The sequence below is a fragment of the Pyrus communis genome, chromosome 3 (assembly GCF_963583255.1).
Source record: "Pyrus communis chromosome 3, drPyrComm1.1, whole genome shotgun sequence".
Lineage (NCBI taxonomy): Eukaryota > Viridiplantae > Streptophyta > Magnoliopsida > Rosales > Rosaceae > Pyrus > Pyrus communis.
In genome coordinates this window covers 24,281,333-24,297,882 of record NC_084805.1, presented here as the reverse complement: position 1 = coordinate 24,297,882, position 16,550 = coordinate 24,281,333, and the positions used below count along the sequence as shown (strand labels likewise).

The 16,550-nt window shown below is 34.2% G+C and overlaps 1 protein-coding gene across 1 annotated transcript; it reads right to left on the bottom strand.

The window, feature by feature from the left end:
- Positions 1–648: 648 nt before the first annotated feature.
- On the bottom strand, positions 649–3,488 carry LOC137729345 (LOB domain-containing protein 4-like). Its single transcript, XM_068468271.1, has 2 exons — positions 3,086–3,488; positions 649–1,431 (listed from the first exon to the last, which is right to left on the bottom strand). Exons 1-2 carry the CDS (start codon positions 3,266–3,268, stop codon positions 1,087–1,089), a joined length of 528 nt encoding a protein of 175 aa, XP_068324372.1. The 5' UTR covers positions 3,269–3,488; the 3' UTR covers positions 649–1,086.
- Between the last annotated feature and the right edge of the window lie 13,062 nt (positions 3,489–16,550).

Sequence of the window (16,550 nt, the reverse complement as noted above, 5' to 3'; positions counted from 1 at the left end):
ATCTTAGAAAAGGTTGTTGTGGTTATATGCTTTGAGTGATATTTGAAGCCCCCAATTCTAAATTTCCCAATTTAACAACAATGATTCCATCTATGATTTTGTCGAAGAAATGTGCACAGAGCATAAGTGTTTATGTCCTAATATCATGTACTCCACTCAAGTATTTTCGTTCACTTGTCAAAAGGGGATTCTTAGACAAAACCGCACAAATAAATCAATCACATCCAGCAATTGGATAAAAGGAGAGAGGATCCTTGCCGGATCCTCATTCGGAAAAAAGAAATCCCCTCCATTGGACCAGAAAATAAAACATGCATGCACTTTAGAAAACATAAAAGAGTCGTTTCTCTGGCGTGGAAAAAGTTTACGGGGAGGAGAGGCTATCCTTTTTTAAGGTCAGGGCAGCATATATTATAATTTTTTTGAAGAATTATAGAGGGGTCTCAACCTCTTTTTTGTTTTTCACAGATCACCCACCAAGAGTGATTGCCGATGATGGAACTTAAACTTAGGCCTTGATCCAACAAAAGAAACAATCCTTACTAACTCAACCGACTCTCATCGGCATAAAAGGGTCGTTTTCCAAAACAGAAATGCGGCAAACGGTCAAATATTTAGACAAAAATAGGTGGAATTTTACTATGATTACCAATAATATTCCATACATGACTGCTCCACAATCTGCAAATCCTACTACAATCCTCTTTCAAATTTCGTTCCCACTCTTTTCCCCAAACTGTCAATATGTTTGGTGGATTCACACATCCAAAGTCAACCAGTCACTTGGAGCAAATATAAAAAGTCCCACAAATATATGATTACCCAATATAAATATAAACAAGTTAAACTAATATTTACAATCTAGTTACTAATGGAAAATCAATCTCGAACTCAAGCGGGCGAATCGCCTTGGTCACTGTCATCGTCACCATCACCGCCACCGCTTTTACTGTTGTAACCGTCACTAGGTTTACCCTCGGTGTTCATTTAAGGACTACATAAGTAGTAAAGCAAATATTAGGCATGAATACCAAAACTAATTACTCTCTAGATTATAGTAGAGTAAACATTAGAAATTAATTAAGCTTAGCATGACCACATGGACTCTCCCAATCCCAAGCTGGTATGGTCCACCATCATATCCATGTCGAAAATAGGCCGGGCCTGAGAACCCATGAACTTAGATGGGGGTGACCCACTATTACTTGGGCTAGCCGGACTTAACCCATGGTTAGAGAATGATGCAGTCTGACGCACCCTGAGGTGCACCACCTCTGCCTGAGCTAGAGCCAGTTGGGTTTGAAGCACATCAATCTGTTGTTGTAGGGACGAAATTGCCCCAACACAACCATAAACTGGGTCTCGCACCCTGGCATTTGCTTCATACACCATGCTACTTACTGCATCTCCTCTTTGGTGCTCTGGCAGCTCCTGCAATTGTCACAATTAAACTTGATCTTAACTTTTGACCACAAAAGAAAGTTGGCGCTAGTTATGGTGAAAACTTACATGCAGCCGAGATATATATTTTAAATTAATCACACTATGAGTGACTGACATGGGTACCGTACAACTGAGTAAATTACCCTTTTAAAGAGCCTTCAAAACTTGTAACCCTAGTCCCGAATGAAAGGCCAAAGGTCCTACAAGACATGTTTTGGCTTGATGTAATGATCACACTACTCTATGATCCTTGCAAAATCCAAATCACGCGTCATCAGCCATGCTCTTATTCATTCGGCTGAACATAATATATGGCCCCAAATTAAGTTATGACACTTTATTTATTTATTTATTTTAAAAGCAAGATAGACAACTGGTGACAAGCTACGGTTATCTACGTATTCCGGATTTCAGCAAGACTAACATAGACATTTCAATCTTATCTTGGCCACAAGTTTGACTTCCACATTAGCAGTGAATTTTGAACTCAAAACCTCTAATTTTTAATTTAAAAGAAGCTTCGTAATTCGTTATTTACCATTAAACCATCAGTTAGTAATTAAGTTATGACACTTTATTGGTTGCCTGTCTATATCTATGAGGCATCATGTCTCACTAAAAAGAATTGAAAATAAAAAAAGGTAGAAGATAGTGATTTTTACATTTTTTTTTTATTTTTTCGTTTTGCACTTTTCTCGTTGGTTCTATTCATCGATTCTATCTCGATTTAATCAATATAAAATGTTAGACCATAAAAATACAGACTCACCCATTAAAACTCCACGAGTAAAGATTCTCTTTGGCCTGTCCACGAAGGACAACACCCAAGCAGAAGAGAGAGAGTATTCAAGGATCCAAAAATTACTTCTCAAATAAAAAAGAATAAACCATCTTTTGTTTTTCTTGGATTTTGGCATCTTTTCTTTATCACATTTCATGGACTTGTTAAAATAGAAAAGTAGATCCCCAAATGATATATTTCTGTTATTTTTTTACCTGAATAAAATAATAAGAAGCAAGAAACAGCTTCACGTGATCACGTAAAACAGCTTCAGAAGAAGTTTGTAGAAAAATACAAAATAGATTTTTATTTTTTCTCAATGGAAAGTGAAAAAGGTGAGTTGGTGTTGGTGCAGCAAGCAATGAGTGTTGTGTATATCGTATCCATAAATTGACTTCATTGCCCCTTTTTATCAGATTCCAAAGTCTTGTTAACCGTTGAGCAATTTTGGCTCCTCTTGGATCCGAACAGTAAAACGACTATCTGAAAACACCCTAGTGAGAGTGAACACTTAGCAGTGCTTTTCAAATATGAACACTTGCCAATTGACCAATATGAACACTTCTCCGTATGGCCGAAAGGGTTTTGGAAGCAAATTTTGGTGTAGATCGACAACATATGCAAACTACCTTCAAAGGGTAATGGTAATTTATACAAATATCATGCATGTTCTCTCGTCGTTGAGCTTATTTTATGTTTACGTTATCGATCTGTGAAATTGAAATCACTGGTCAAAGTTGCTATTTCTTAAGCTTGATATTCACACAACAAATTAACTTACTTTCCGAACCTACTCTTTCCATGTCTTTGAGAATGAAGGGGGTAGAAACTAGAGAGATCATGATTAGTGGTAGGAATTACCTGCAACATCTTGTTGACATTGCTGGCACCAAACACTTTGTGAACATTAGCAAACTTTTGGGGCTCATCCGCAGGAAAATAGGGAGCAAACACACAATCCTGAGCGCACCTCCTTCTGAGAAGCTTGCATGCTGCACACGGCGAGGGTGCACCTTGTTTCCTGCTGCTTCCGTTCTCCTTCATGCTTGCCGCGTGTCTGATCTTCGTTGGACGAACACAATCCCCAACAGTGGGCAGTAACCCTAGTTGTGTAGGGTAACACAATTTTTCCTTGATAGAGAAGGACAAAGCCCTATTTTATGAGTGTGAAGTAGAAGCTGATGAGAGACAAAACAAAGAGGTAGCTAGTTTAGTTGAAAGAAGCAAAAAAGCAGAGAGCAGAACAGTAGAGACTGAAAGTAGAAGAAGGATAAGGAGGGATTTGAAGTGGGGATGGTGGGCATAATATAACAAGAAAAGGAAGCATTGCATCTGGGGTGGGTCCTACTTGAAAACCCTTTAGATTTTGGTCGACCAAAATCTTCAATCCTGACATGACTCATTATTTGGCGCCATTTTAAACTTAACTTTTCTCATTAGGTAACATATTATAACATGTATATGCTTAATTTTGTAATGTACACCAATGCAATTAGCAACCATGAAAAATTAAAATTTGCGTGGAGGGCAACTCAAAGCTTGTCACGCCGTTTTAGGTCCTGCAGTTTCATAGAGCTAAAATCTACTAACTAGTTTTCATTAATGTTTTAAAAAAGCATGTGTTAATAGAGGTAAATTTGACAATAATATTATGATAGGTCACTCTCGAATTACTCTTATTTTGTTTGAATTGTCTAATTCGTGTTGTGGCTGGAAATGGTTACATTTTTAATTGCATGGGTCTGGGGTGCGAGAGAGAAATAAATTACAAAAAGAATTTTTTTACAGACCTTTATACAAGTCAAATTTCAACCTCATAGAGGAGTTTTAATTTGTAATTTTAGAGTTTTGATTGCATTCGCATCATATTATCAATGAAATGAAAAGAAAAAAAAACGAATTTAGTTCAATATTATCGGGTTGGTGTTATGATTCGGTTGGTACCATTGAGATCTGCCCATATGTAAATGGGCACTACCTTTTGTGAAAGTGAAGCATGCCAAGTGATGCAATTTGGTGTAGTTTGCAATTATATAGATAATATATTTGTTTTTATATATTTATTTCTTTTTTAACACTAAAAAAAATTGGACCCTGAAACCATAAGGTCTATAGGTTAAGGAAAGTGTTATTCAGACACTTATTTTTACCTTTTACACGTCTTTATTAATTTTTTGGTTGTTGATCTTTTTTAATTCATTCGATGCAACGGCCAAAAATTGAGAAAGTGTGTGAAAAGTAAAAATATGAGTGTGGATAACACTATCCTATATTAATATTTAGGACAATGTCATAGAGATCAAAATTTTAAACCAAATTTGCAAACCAAATGAGGTGTCACTAATTGAAAATAAATATGTTAATCAACACTTAACTAATAATCGAATCACCAACATCTATATCATTTGATTTACAAAATTTAATTTAAAAATTTGATCTACTTAGTTGTACCCTAATATTTATATACCAACTCTCTAACTCAATCTTAATCATAATGCATAAAATGGACATGTATATACACACACATACGCACACACTTGACATATTTACAGTTGGGGATCCAATGAATGAACAGAACCATCCATATGCCTTGCATGTCACACTCTTCAACTTCTAACTTTATCTGTAGCACGATGAAGCAGCAAGACCAAAAACCTGGTGATGGGTGTGAACCCGTGGACTTCTAAACTTTGAATATACTGCTATGCCACTTAGGAAGAAAAAAAATCTTATTATTTTCATAAAGAGATGAGAAGACATATTTAGATCATTTTCAATGAAAATGTTACATATGAATTATCAAAATTTAATTTGAAAAAAAAAAAGTACTACAGTTTTATATTATATTACTCCCACTACTACAGTTTTTAAGGAAAAAAATAGTAATTTAAAGTTGTATCATGCTGGTGAATTATGGATCCCACACATTAAATAATAAAATTGACTTCATTGTTTTTGTTCGCTGTAAAAAAGAAAAAAAAAACACTGTTGAAAAGTAAGGAGTCAAATTACTAAGCTATCATGTCCAGTATGGCATCTCCCTTCAAGAAAACCTTGATGTCTTTTAACTTTAGTTTACTTCTCTGACATCTATTTTAAGATGCTCTTGAAAAATTAGAGTATTTTTAAAGAAGATGTTAAAATGTCCAAATAAGCAACGATAAAAAAAAAAGCAGTAATGTTTTTCAATCGAGAAATCAAATATGATGTGACATAACATGAAATGACATTTTCCTCATTTACTGCTAAATTTGGCAGCAGCTTCAAATTTTTTATAATTAATCATTAATTGCTTTTTTTTATTGATTTAAACCCTTGCCTTTAAATTTTTTTCATTACCAATGCACTGTTGAAGTATTTTTATACCTTTTAATTCATTTTCTTTCATTACCAATGCATAAAAAAATAAATATAAATTTCTATTATATGTTTAAAATTGACAAATCAGATGGATAACAAAATTTTAAATGATGTCAAAGTGTCACATAAACTATCAAATTTAAATTTTATGTTTAAAATTTGACATCTTTTTTGAAGATGTTCTTATGACTTCAAACTGTGGATTAAGGTACCGTTTGGTACGTGGGACGGGACGGAACAGAGTGGGACAAGGTGCTCCGTCCCACGTTTGGTGAGCCTAAAACGGGTGGAACGAGCTGTTCCACGGAACGAGTTTTGGGTGAATTTTCGTTCCACCTTACCCCCTGGAACGACTCGTTCCACATCTGTGGAACGCAAAATTATAACCTCTCCGTCTCCTTCTTCTTCCTCCTTGTTTTCATCCGAGGGCATCTTTGCTCCCACTTCGTTCTGTTCCGTCCTGTCCCGTCCCATCCCATTCCATTCCGTCCTGTCTCATCTGCATACCAAACGATACCTAATAGTAGATTGGCATGCATCAGAAAAACCTAGTATTCCAAATCTTTTCTTTTTTAGGTGGTACATAGAGATGATCTTTTAAAGTTAAAGAAGGGAAATTTCTTGACACTCCGCTCTAAAAAGTTGGAAAGGTGACAGTTCGGTCCAATTTCTACAAAAAATATTTTAGCAAAATAGTTAACCATCTCGGCTTAAAACCGATTAGTGGGCTCCAATTACAACAAAGCAGAACCAATTAGTGGGCATTTGTTATTTGCCAATGTGCAGGGGATAATTTGGATTGCAAATTTTACTGCTCCTGAATGTACAATTCGTCCCATGTATGTACCTCAGTCCTTGTCTTTAATAAAAGGAAAAAGAAAAGGTATATTGGCCTCTAAAACGAGTAACTTTTTTTTTTTTTTTTTTTTGCCTTCAGACATAATAATTAAGTCCAAAACAAAAGAGTCTAATCCATATTTTTGAAGTCTTTGATAAGTTTTCCTTTTTGTTTAATTTTCAAAAGATAAGTCATTTGAAGCATATTAAAAAAAAATGTTAAAAAATCTTACGTAGATTATTTTGATTTAAAAAAAAAAATGTGATTGTCTAGTTTCAACAAAGATGTCAAAAGTTCTACGGTGTACAATTTAATGATATTCCTTTTCATCGGTGAGTTACAGGTCTTCTGTTTAAACGTCATGAATAACAACTTCGATGTTAATTTTGGATAGTGTTATCCACACATTTATTTTTACTTCTCAAACAACCCTCTCAATTTCTGACCGTTGGATCGAATGAATTGAAGAAGATCAATGGTCAAAAATTAACATGGGTGTGTGAAAAATAGAAATGAGTGTGTGAATGATGTTATCCTTAATTTATTCTCCCGCCCCGATCTTAGTGTTAATTTATCGTTGTATAAAATCAAAACAAAAAGAGATTATAATAAATAGGGCCATGTGTAACATTAACACAAAAAAGTACGTAATTCTGCAGATTTCTAACATACTAGCATTTTGCCAAACGCTTGTGTCTTCTCCTTTTGTATGATTACACTAAATAATATTTGAAAATCCCAATTTTGGTTATTTATAACCATACACACACACACACACGCACACCAATTAACTAACTGAGATGCTGTATTATTTTTTTTCGTTTTTGTTTTTAACATAGCTATGTGAATTTTTGGAGTAATAAGTAATTGCCGTTGACTTATGGCATGAGGATCAAAGTGCACCCACTCCTGATTCTACTGGGATGCAATATGATTACCAACTAGAAAACCTTACATTAGTTCAAATCATTACACTAACCGTACAAGAGAAGTTAAACTGTAAATCATATTGAATCATGAGGAGAAATAACCCTGCAGAAAATTTTCATGCGCATAATAGTATTGCTTTGAATCAGCATGATCATTTAAATTTTAAATATTGAGTGGTCCATGAATTTTTCTTAAGGAAATCAGATATTAGGCTACACTATGTGTAAATTAAATTCATGGAAACACAATTGTGTACTTGCATCCATGCCTATTACCTGCGATATGTTTAACACAATTTAATTAGATTGAAACTAGACGTGCTGATCTACATTAACACAAATTAACATGTGCATTCATGGAGTGTGATGCATTATATATACAAATTACAAACAAATAAGATCTTGTACGCTTTAATCAATTATGTTATTAGGCGTAGTGTATGACCTTATTTTTGTTGGTTAGGTTTCGGTCAGGTGCATTCATAATTCAACAACTCCTTATGTCTAGCATGTTGTATTAGTCTTCATTTCTTTTGTCAAGGTTGAGGTTAGGTGCTGCATATTGGAAATTTAAACAATTTCCAAGTCCAAATTGGGTCCACATGTCTAGTGTGAACTTTTGAACTAAAAGTATTAATGTTTGATAAATTATTTGGAAACAAGCAATAAGGGTTTGGAAAACACCAACTTCCAACTTTAAATTCAAATAAATAGATGTGATTTCTAAGATATTGACTATGTTTCAAGCCCAAAAGAGTTTAGGCAAAGTGAGAAAAAAATAGACTACAAAATATTAGTTAGAGAAGATTAGAAATCACTACTGAATGAAATTATTGACAAATCATTTATACATGTCTTTGTAATGATCTTGTAATGCATTATGTTTATGTGATCACGAACGGTCATTTTTAGATAGACTTTGGAACACCAAAAACTTGAGAGATACTCTTGATTTTCAATTGAATAATATGTTAAGATGTGAAAAATACAACCCTAAAATTTAAAGAAAACTAATGAAAAGGGCTTGAAAACTTTGAGTTTTAATGATAAAGACAAAATAAAGAGTAAAGTGAATAGTATCAGGATTGACTTTTTAGTGTAAAAATGTGGTTTTTCGTTAAATTGAACAATACGGCGGGTTTTCGTTAAAACTCCCTAAAATTTAATGAAATACTCTAAGCAAACCCTAGTTGCTAAAGAATTAAAAAAATTCCCAAAATAACTGTAAACCTTATAAACAGTTTTGACCTATTCAACATCATTGAAACGCCAAATCCACATTTAGACTCCGCGAATCAACTGTTTGGAGTCGTCTCGTCATTTCCTTTCTGAAAATGGATTTTTTGTCAGAAACGTAATACCTAAACTCAAAATACACAATTTATTGCAAAATAGTATTCACGCTGAAACACACTAATCCTAATCCCTCATGCCTTTGTAAATTGTAATGGTTATGTAATGCATTTCTAATCCTTTTTTGTAGTCTATTCTTTCTCACTTCGCCTAAATCCTTTGAGACATGCAAGTCCTTCACCCAAAGCATAGTTTACGATCGAGTTTTGAGAAACACCTCTATCACTATCCTTTTTATCGTCATATCCTACCGGCCACCGCCATATTAGTACCTTCACCATCACCCCCTACACTACCTTGTCACCACCTTATACCACTAGCACAATCACCACCATCCCACACAATATCACCAACACTAATATCACCCTACTTGTCTTTGTTGCTTAGATTAATTGATACCTTTGGGGAGGCATTCATTCCTTGTTTATGTCACATTATGTTACGTAACTTGATAGTTAGTCAAACAAATTTTTTTACAAGATTATAGATCTTTTAAATCTCATGTCTTGAATTTCTTTAGTATTCTCAAATTTTGTTATTGAAATGCATAGTGATCGTCTAATTCTATATCATCTTTTATTCAAATTCATGTTAGCCATCATTTCATGATTTGTGTTTGACATTAGACAAATTACATTATTCAAATTGGACTCTCGGATACAAATCTTAGAGAGACTTTTAGGAGGCATGCATGCATGCGTAGAATTACTTTTACGACATGCTAATTAATTAGTACCTTTTAATCGGGCAAAGCATGGCATTCGTCTCCCTATACAAGGGCACATGCACATGTCTGAATGAGAACTGGTATAACTGTACATAACGAGACCATCTTCCAACATTACATGCAAGTCAACTAATTATTCGTTTAAAACCGGTGGTGGTGGTAGTTGGAATAGGACATGAATATGCATGTGCCATTACTGTTGAAAATTTAGGACCCTCCGAGTTCAAATCTTCTGCCTCTAAAAGTTTGTATGATCTTTTTGTGATTTATCTAATATGTTAACACCTAATTATTTATTTAAACATCATTTAACAGTATTAACTCTTCATCTTATTTTCTCAATAAAAATTAAAAATTAAAGATAAGTTGAGTCAAAATAACACATGTCACTAAAGATTTGAAGTTCCCCTCCCCTCTTTTTTTGTTTAATTTATTTAATTTTTGTGAGTTCACTTCACAAAAAAAATAATATATATGAAAACGACACTCATCAACCATATGAAATTTTTGTTTTTTTTTTGGAAGACTATGAAATTTTTGTTATTCTAGACACCCATTTGCCTTTTTTTTGAATTTGTTGAAAAGCATATCCAAGTCGTCAATCCCCAAAACCAACATGCTAAGAATGCTTTTATTTTTATTTTGGTTTTATATATCTTTTCTAATGACTAAAAAGTATAAAAGTATTTTTGAGATGAAAATCACGTTTTAGTTTGGAAAAATGATTTCCCAAAAGTAAATTTTGTTTTTGTCACATCCCGAACCAGGTTCCCACCATATCCCGAGCTCGACTCCACAGTAGCACGATATTGTCCGCTTTGGGAACCCACCACGCCCTCATGGTTTTGTTTCTGGGAACTCACATGAGAACTTCCCAGTGGGTCACCCATCTTGGGATTGTTCTCGCGCGAACTACTTAACTTTGAAGTTCTAATGTAATCCGAAGCCAATGAGTCCCCAAAAGGCCTCACGCTAGGTAGAGATGAGAATATACATATAAGGCTTACATGATCCACTCCCCTAGACGATGTGGGATGTTACAATCCACACCCTTTAGGGCCCCGACGTCCTCGTCAGCACACTTTCGGCCAGGGATTGGCTCTGATACTAAATTGTCACATCCCGTTCCGGGCCCCCACCACATCCCGGGCTCAACTCCACCGTAGCACGATATTGTCCACTTTGGGCCCCCACCACGCCCTCACGGTTTTGTTTCTGGGAACTCACGAGCAATTTCCCAGTGGGTCACCCATCTGGGATTGCTCTCCTGCGAACTTGCTTAACCTCGGAGTTCTTACGGAACCCGAAGTCAATGAGTCCCCAAAAGGCTCACGCTAGGTAGGGATGAGAACATATATATAAGGCTTACAAGATCCACTTCCCTGAGTTATGTGAGATGTTACATTTTTTATGGATAGAAAACACCAAGCATGCATGGAAAGTTATGAAACCAATTAAAAAGAGAAAGATGAAGAAAAAGAAAAGAAATGATAAACTTAGGAGAAAAGAGGAATGAAGAATGTTCGGAAAGATGTATGAGAAATACAAAATGAAAGCAACACAAACTTAAAATTTAAAAACCAAGTATTATGTGAAGTTGTTTTCATTTTTAATATTTTGTTTTTCGTTAGTCTTTCTTATTTTTCCTTCTCTTATCACCATTTTAATTCATCCCTCCTTTCCTGTACGTACTTTCTTTATATCTCATACATAAAAAATAAAAACCAAAAACAGAACAAATGTGGCATATTGCAAAGCTTTAAAAGTCAAACAGGAAGCTTGTAATTAAAATATTTATCACTTATTATATATATATATATATATATATATATATATATATATATATATATAAGCCACATATCAATTCTAAACAGTTAGAAGGATGTCACTAATTTTGGATACGACATACCTAAAAATTAAGATATACAGTATATAGGAAATTGTTTCTCCCCTATTTACTTTTAGGTACACCGAAATCAAATCCACCAACAAAAAACAAAAGGGAATAGTGTATATATTTATAAAATTGCAAAGAAAGGGATGGACTGGAGGATGCAAATACTATTGGTCCCAGAAGCAAACTAACTCATAGTGCGTTGCTCAATGTCAAGATCTTTAGAGTTTGTGGTTAATAATTATTCCTCAGTCAACTTGGGGGTCTACTGGCGGTTGGTCCATCATTACGTTTCAAGAACACTGATTAGAGCTCCACTACCCTAATGTACTGGTGATGGTTAAAGAAAACTAGGTCAAGTGGCCGTTGAAATTTGTGGAAAGAGCTATACTATTCTAAATCGAGTAAAATTATTGGTATTCTACGTTCATTTACATTAAAAAGAATAAGAAGATTTGAACTTAAAACTCAATAGGTTAAACAGAAAGATCTTAATTATCAAAACAATCCATAATTTGTTATTTCATTGTTAAATTATCTTATATAAAGTGATTGCTAAATAAATAATAACACACCTGAACAACGCATGATTATAATAAATTAGTTTTGAATTCCGACATAAGGCCTAATTGACCTAATTTTTTTTCTTTGGCCGTATATAAATTTTTAAAAGTTCTAGGTTCTTGGGCGCATACAGACTTTGAAAATCCAAGTGATGATAAGTATAGGTCCCGTCTCTACTCTTTAATCTGCAATTAGGGTTGGCCAAAGGAAAAGTCTTGAACTGATTGTGGCTTTTCAGCATGTTGTGAATTAACCCTATTTGCCTCTTGACTCCGAATCAAATTTAAGGTTAATGAAATTATGATGAATTAACTACCCTTATTTAGCTACGTATTGGTAGCTCCTTGTAAGAAGAGTAATATTTTGTAACTCAAATTATGAGTAGTTGTTCGTACTCAAAATTCTTCATTTTTTATTCATAAATCTTCGTATTTATGATTAGAACCATTTATATTATATCACTCTATAAAAATAGGAGCACGTACTCAAAATTCTTCTTTTCTGATTCATAAATCTTCGTATTTATGATCAGAACCATTCATATTATATCACTTTATAAAGATCATGTCTACAGAATATCAATTAAAACTAAGGTCATTAAGTAGATCAACTTTAGCAAATAGATAGACAGTTCGTAATGCTTTTACCATTTCCGTCCATTTGTTCTTATACAATTTGATGACTAAATGACCTTAGTTTTAATTAATTTTTTGCAGACATAATCTTTATAGAGTGATTTATAATTTGAACGGTTCTTATCATAAACACGAAGGTCTATGAATCAAAAACGAAATTTTTTTAGCAGAAGCTCCTATCATCATTTTAGTAGCCAAGTATTATTCGAAATTTTATATACATGGATAACATGTATGTATAAAGAATTGTTATTAACACCCCAAAACTTATTGACCATTTATTACCCATACATAGTTGATGATTTTTTATCATGTGGGTATATAGGTGATAACCTCTCGTTTTGATACAGTTGAATGGGATCCCTTTAGTGGGAGAAATTTTAGGATCCAACACTCAGACCACGCATCTATACAAACTTTAGACTTAAAAAAAAAAAAAAAAAAAAAAAAAAAAAAAACCATTCACCCCTGATTTTTTTTCTTGTTACTCGGCTCCATTTATGTCTCACCCCTCTCTCACACTACACCCATAGCTCATCATGTTCGGTAGCCTCACATAAGAATCTCTCGCTTAGTAAGGGAGTCCGTATATACAATGTATATATAAGGTAGATACATACATACGTACGTACGTAAAAGTATTAAGCATCTGATCTGAATATAGGCCATGAGAATGAGAAAAAATAAAAAATCCAGCGGCAGGTGAGTCCGCTTAATCAATCATTTGGCTCATGGAGACTCAACCACCAACCAACGGTTTAGGACAAAACAAATTAGGTGATGTTGACCAAGACGGTGAAAATATATCAAGATTTTCTACAGTGATGAATTGACAGCCACGTGGTGGTCAACCGCCATATTTCATTTGGGCATCATGCAAGCAAATTCGAGATCCTTAATTGAAAGGGAAAGGGAAACCCTTTGGGTTGGTACTGGTAGAGAAAAGGAGGGAATTAGAGTATTTTCAAAGCAAAAGGGCCGAACTTGGTACAAACTATCCACTTTCTGTCCCCAAACACCTACCACTATATTGGCTTCATGCTTTCAATTATCACATTTAAAACACTAAGGTCCCAATACATCTCCAATGTAGAGGGACCATAAGCATAGCACATGTACTTTTGTCTTACTAATGTGTAAATGTTTAATTAATATCTTCATTGATCCAATGTCTACAGATTCAAAATTCCATAATTCTCGTCGTCATATTTTCATGGCCATATGCTATTTAACTAGTTCATGCATCATTTGTTTGATCTTTTTATATGCATATGTATGGGTCCAGGACACACATTTTGTAAGGCTCATTCCATAATGTATTTCAATTATTCAACCGTTTATCTTTTAGGTTTTCTTCAAGGATCATATTTGCCAAAATCATTCAAATCTTAAACTATATGACTGTTTGATTAAATGATAGTCCTTTTAGTATTTCTTTGCCGAACCATATTCGTCTATTTTTTTTCACTACAAATGGATGTCTTAATTGTTTTGGATTTGTCTAATTTTTTGCAAAGATAATCTATGAATAATGATTTGAAAAATAGACAATTCAAATCCTTAAAAAAAGGTTATAGAGTAACCCTTACAAAATGTGAGTAAAAAATGGGTGCTTCTTGATCCTAAATATATATATATATATATATATATATATATATGTAACATCTCACATCGTCCAGGGGAATGAATCATGTGAACCTTATATGTATATTCCCATCTCTACCTAGCACGAGGCCTTTTGGGAGCTTACTGACTTGCCCCTAAGGGGGGGTGGATTGTAACATCCCACATTGCCCAGGGGAGTGGATCCTGTAAGCCTTATATGTATATTCTCATCTCTACCTAACACGAGGCCTTTTGGGAGCTCACTGGCTTTGGGTTCCATCGAAACTTCAAAGTTACACAAGAGCAATCCTATGATGGGTGACCCATTGGGAAGTTCTCGTGTGAGTTCCCAAAAACAAAACCGTAAGGGCGTGGTCGGGGCCCAAAGCGGACAATATCGTGCTACGATGAAGTCGAACCTGGGATATGGTGGGGGCCCGGGCCAGGATGTGATTATATATATATATATATATATATATATATATATATTGAAAATCTACATTTTGAGCATTATGAATAGATTATTTAGATCTAATTCAATGGCCAGCACTAGCTCCAGATCTAGTTTAGGTAGAATTCCAGACATAATAAATGAAGAACAAAAATTAGAATTTCAAACAGATGACATTGTCGACTTTGGAGATTGGAATATCCCTAATGTTTCTAGTAAAAACATTTACAAAAAGAAATGGTCAATAGCCTCTTTTAGAAGTGAACATCACGTCAAAACAGTTGAAAAAGCTTATGCTCTTAGTAAAGAACATGAAACTTGTTAGTTATTCACACTAGAACAAATTAAAACTTATAGAAAAGATGGTTACAATTACATTCACATAGGTCTAGTCCAAATAGCAATCAAGCCCTTAACGAGAAAATGCCTTAATACCTCTATTCTTTTATGTCTCCAAGATGCAAGATTCACTGACTTTAGTGATAGCATTCATGGAATGATTGAGTCAACTATTTACAACGGACCAATTCATTTTGATTGTTTCCCAAATCTCACGATAAGTCTTTCAGTTCCCCACATACTGAAAGCGCTCACATTAAACATCAAAACCTTCGAGTACCAAGTTTTTGAAGGAGTCCAACCATTAGCCTTAATTTTTAGAGTTTACTACAAAGTTACAAGAACAAACGTGAATTTCCAAGCCTTAGTTAAAAGTCCACAAGACCACACACTCTTGATACAAACCAATCAAGAAAATGCCAACATCAAAATACCCAAAACTATCAAATGGTCGGATATCAGTCTACCTTCAGATTGGTGCTTGATCAATGAAAGCAAACCAGTACACATACAAAATGGCTTAGTCAACCTAGACAACATAAAATAATATTTTGACGGAACAGTTAAAATCAATTTTAACCCCCCAGCTAGAAAATCTAGTGTCCACTTACACGAGTTAGCCCAGTCACACAAATCTTTAGAACCTAGTAGGAATTCTTTTTTTGGATCCACATCAGCCGATATGGTGGGTCGAGATCAATATTTAATTAATTCCTTAGTCAATAGAAAATTAAAAGCAGTAGAAATCAGCTCAGTAGTTACCCAACAAGAATTAATCAATGACCTGATTAACATAAAACTAAAATTAATAGAAACAGCCTCTCAGGTGACTCACCCAAGATATAGTCCAATACTCAGAACCAAGGAAAGCAACCCTCTCCAACAGAATCCAACTTCGAAGCAAGTCAAATCAACCACCAATTACTTGTACTGAACAAACCATTCTAAATTCGATGGAAGAAACTCAATGTTAACATCGAAGCAACAGAAAATATTCCCAAAAGGAATATTTTTTGAAATAAATATTCAAAAGAACAAAAATTAGACATTACAATAAATGGACCAATTTCATGAAACAACACAGATTTGAAGTATTTTTCTTCAATTTCGATGAAAAATATTACGAGTCTGAAAAGAAATTAGAAGTCATCACCAAAGAAATTTAGGTTAAAGAAGACAAATCATGTCACACTCCACAAGAAACAATTTTAATTATAACTATAAACACACAAGTACCAGCCATTCCTTTTAAACTCCCCAAGGAAGATATATGAGTTAAGCCAGTTATAGAGCAAAAAAATCTCACAAACCAGAGTCTACACACCATAGGAAAAAAGTTAGACAAAATTGAAACCAAAATAGATAGACTTTCTCAACCAAAACCAACAATTAGGGAAAAACCCTTAGTCACTTCCCAGAATCTTCCTCTAGCACAACTGCTTTGAAAACAATTTCCACAAGTCAAAAAATAGATCAAATGCTACAAGAGTTAAAACAAGAAAAAACAGTCAATGTTTTACAACACCCAGATGAATCTCAACCAGAAACAACTTTTGCAATATGGGATTTAGAAGGCGAAAGTGAAACAAATTCCATCAGAAAAGTAGAAAAAGCTTTACAAAATCTTGACT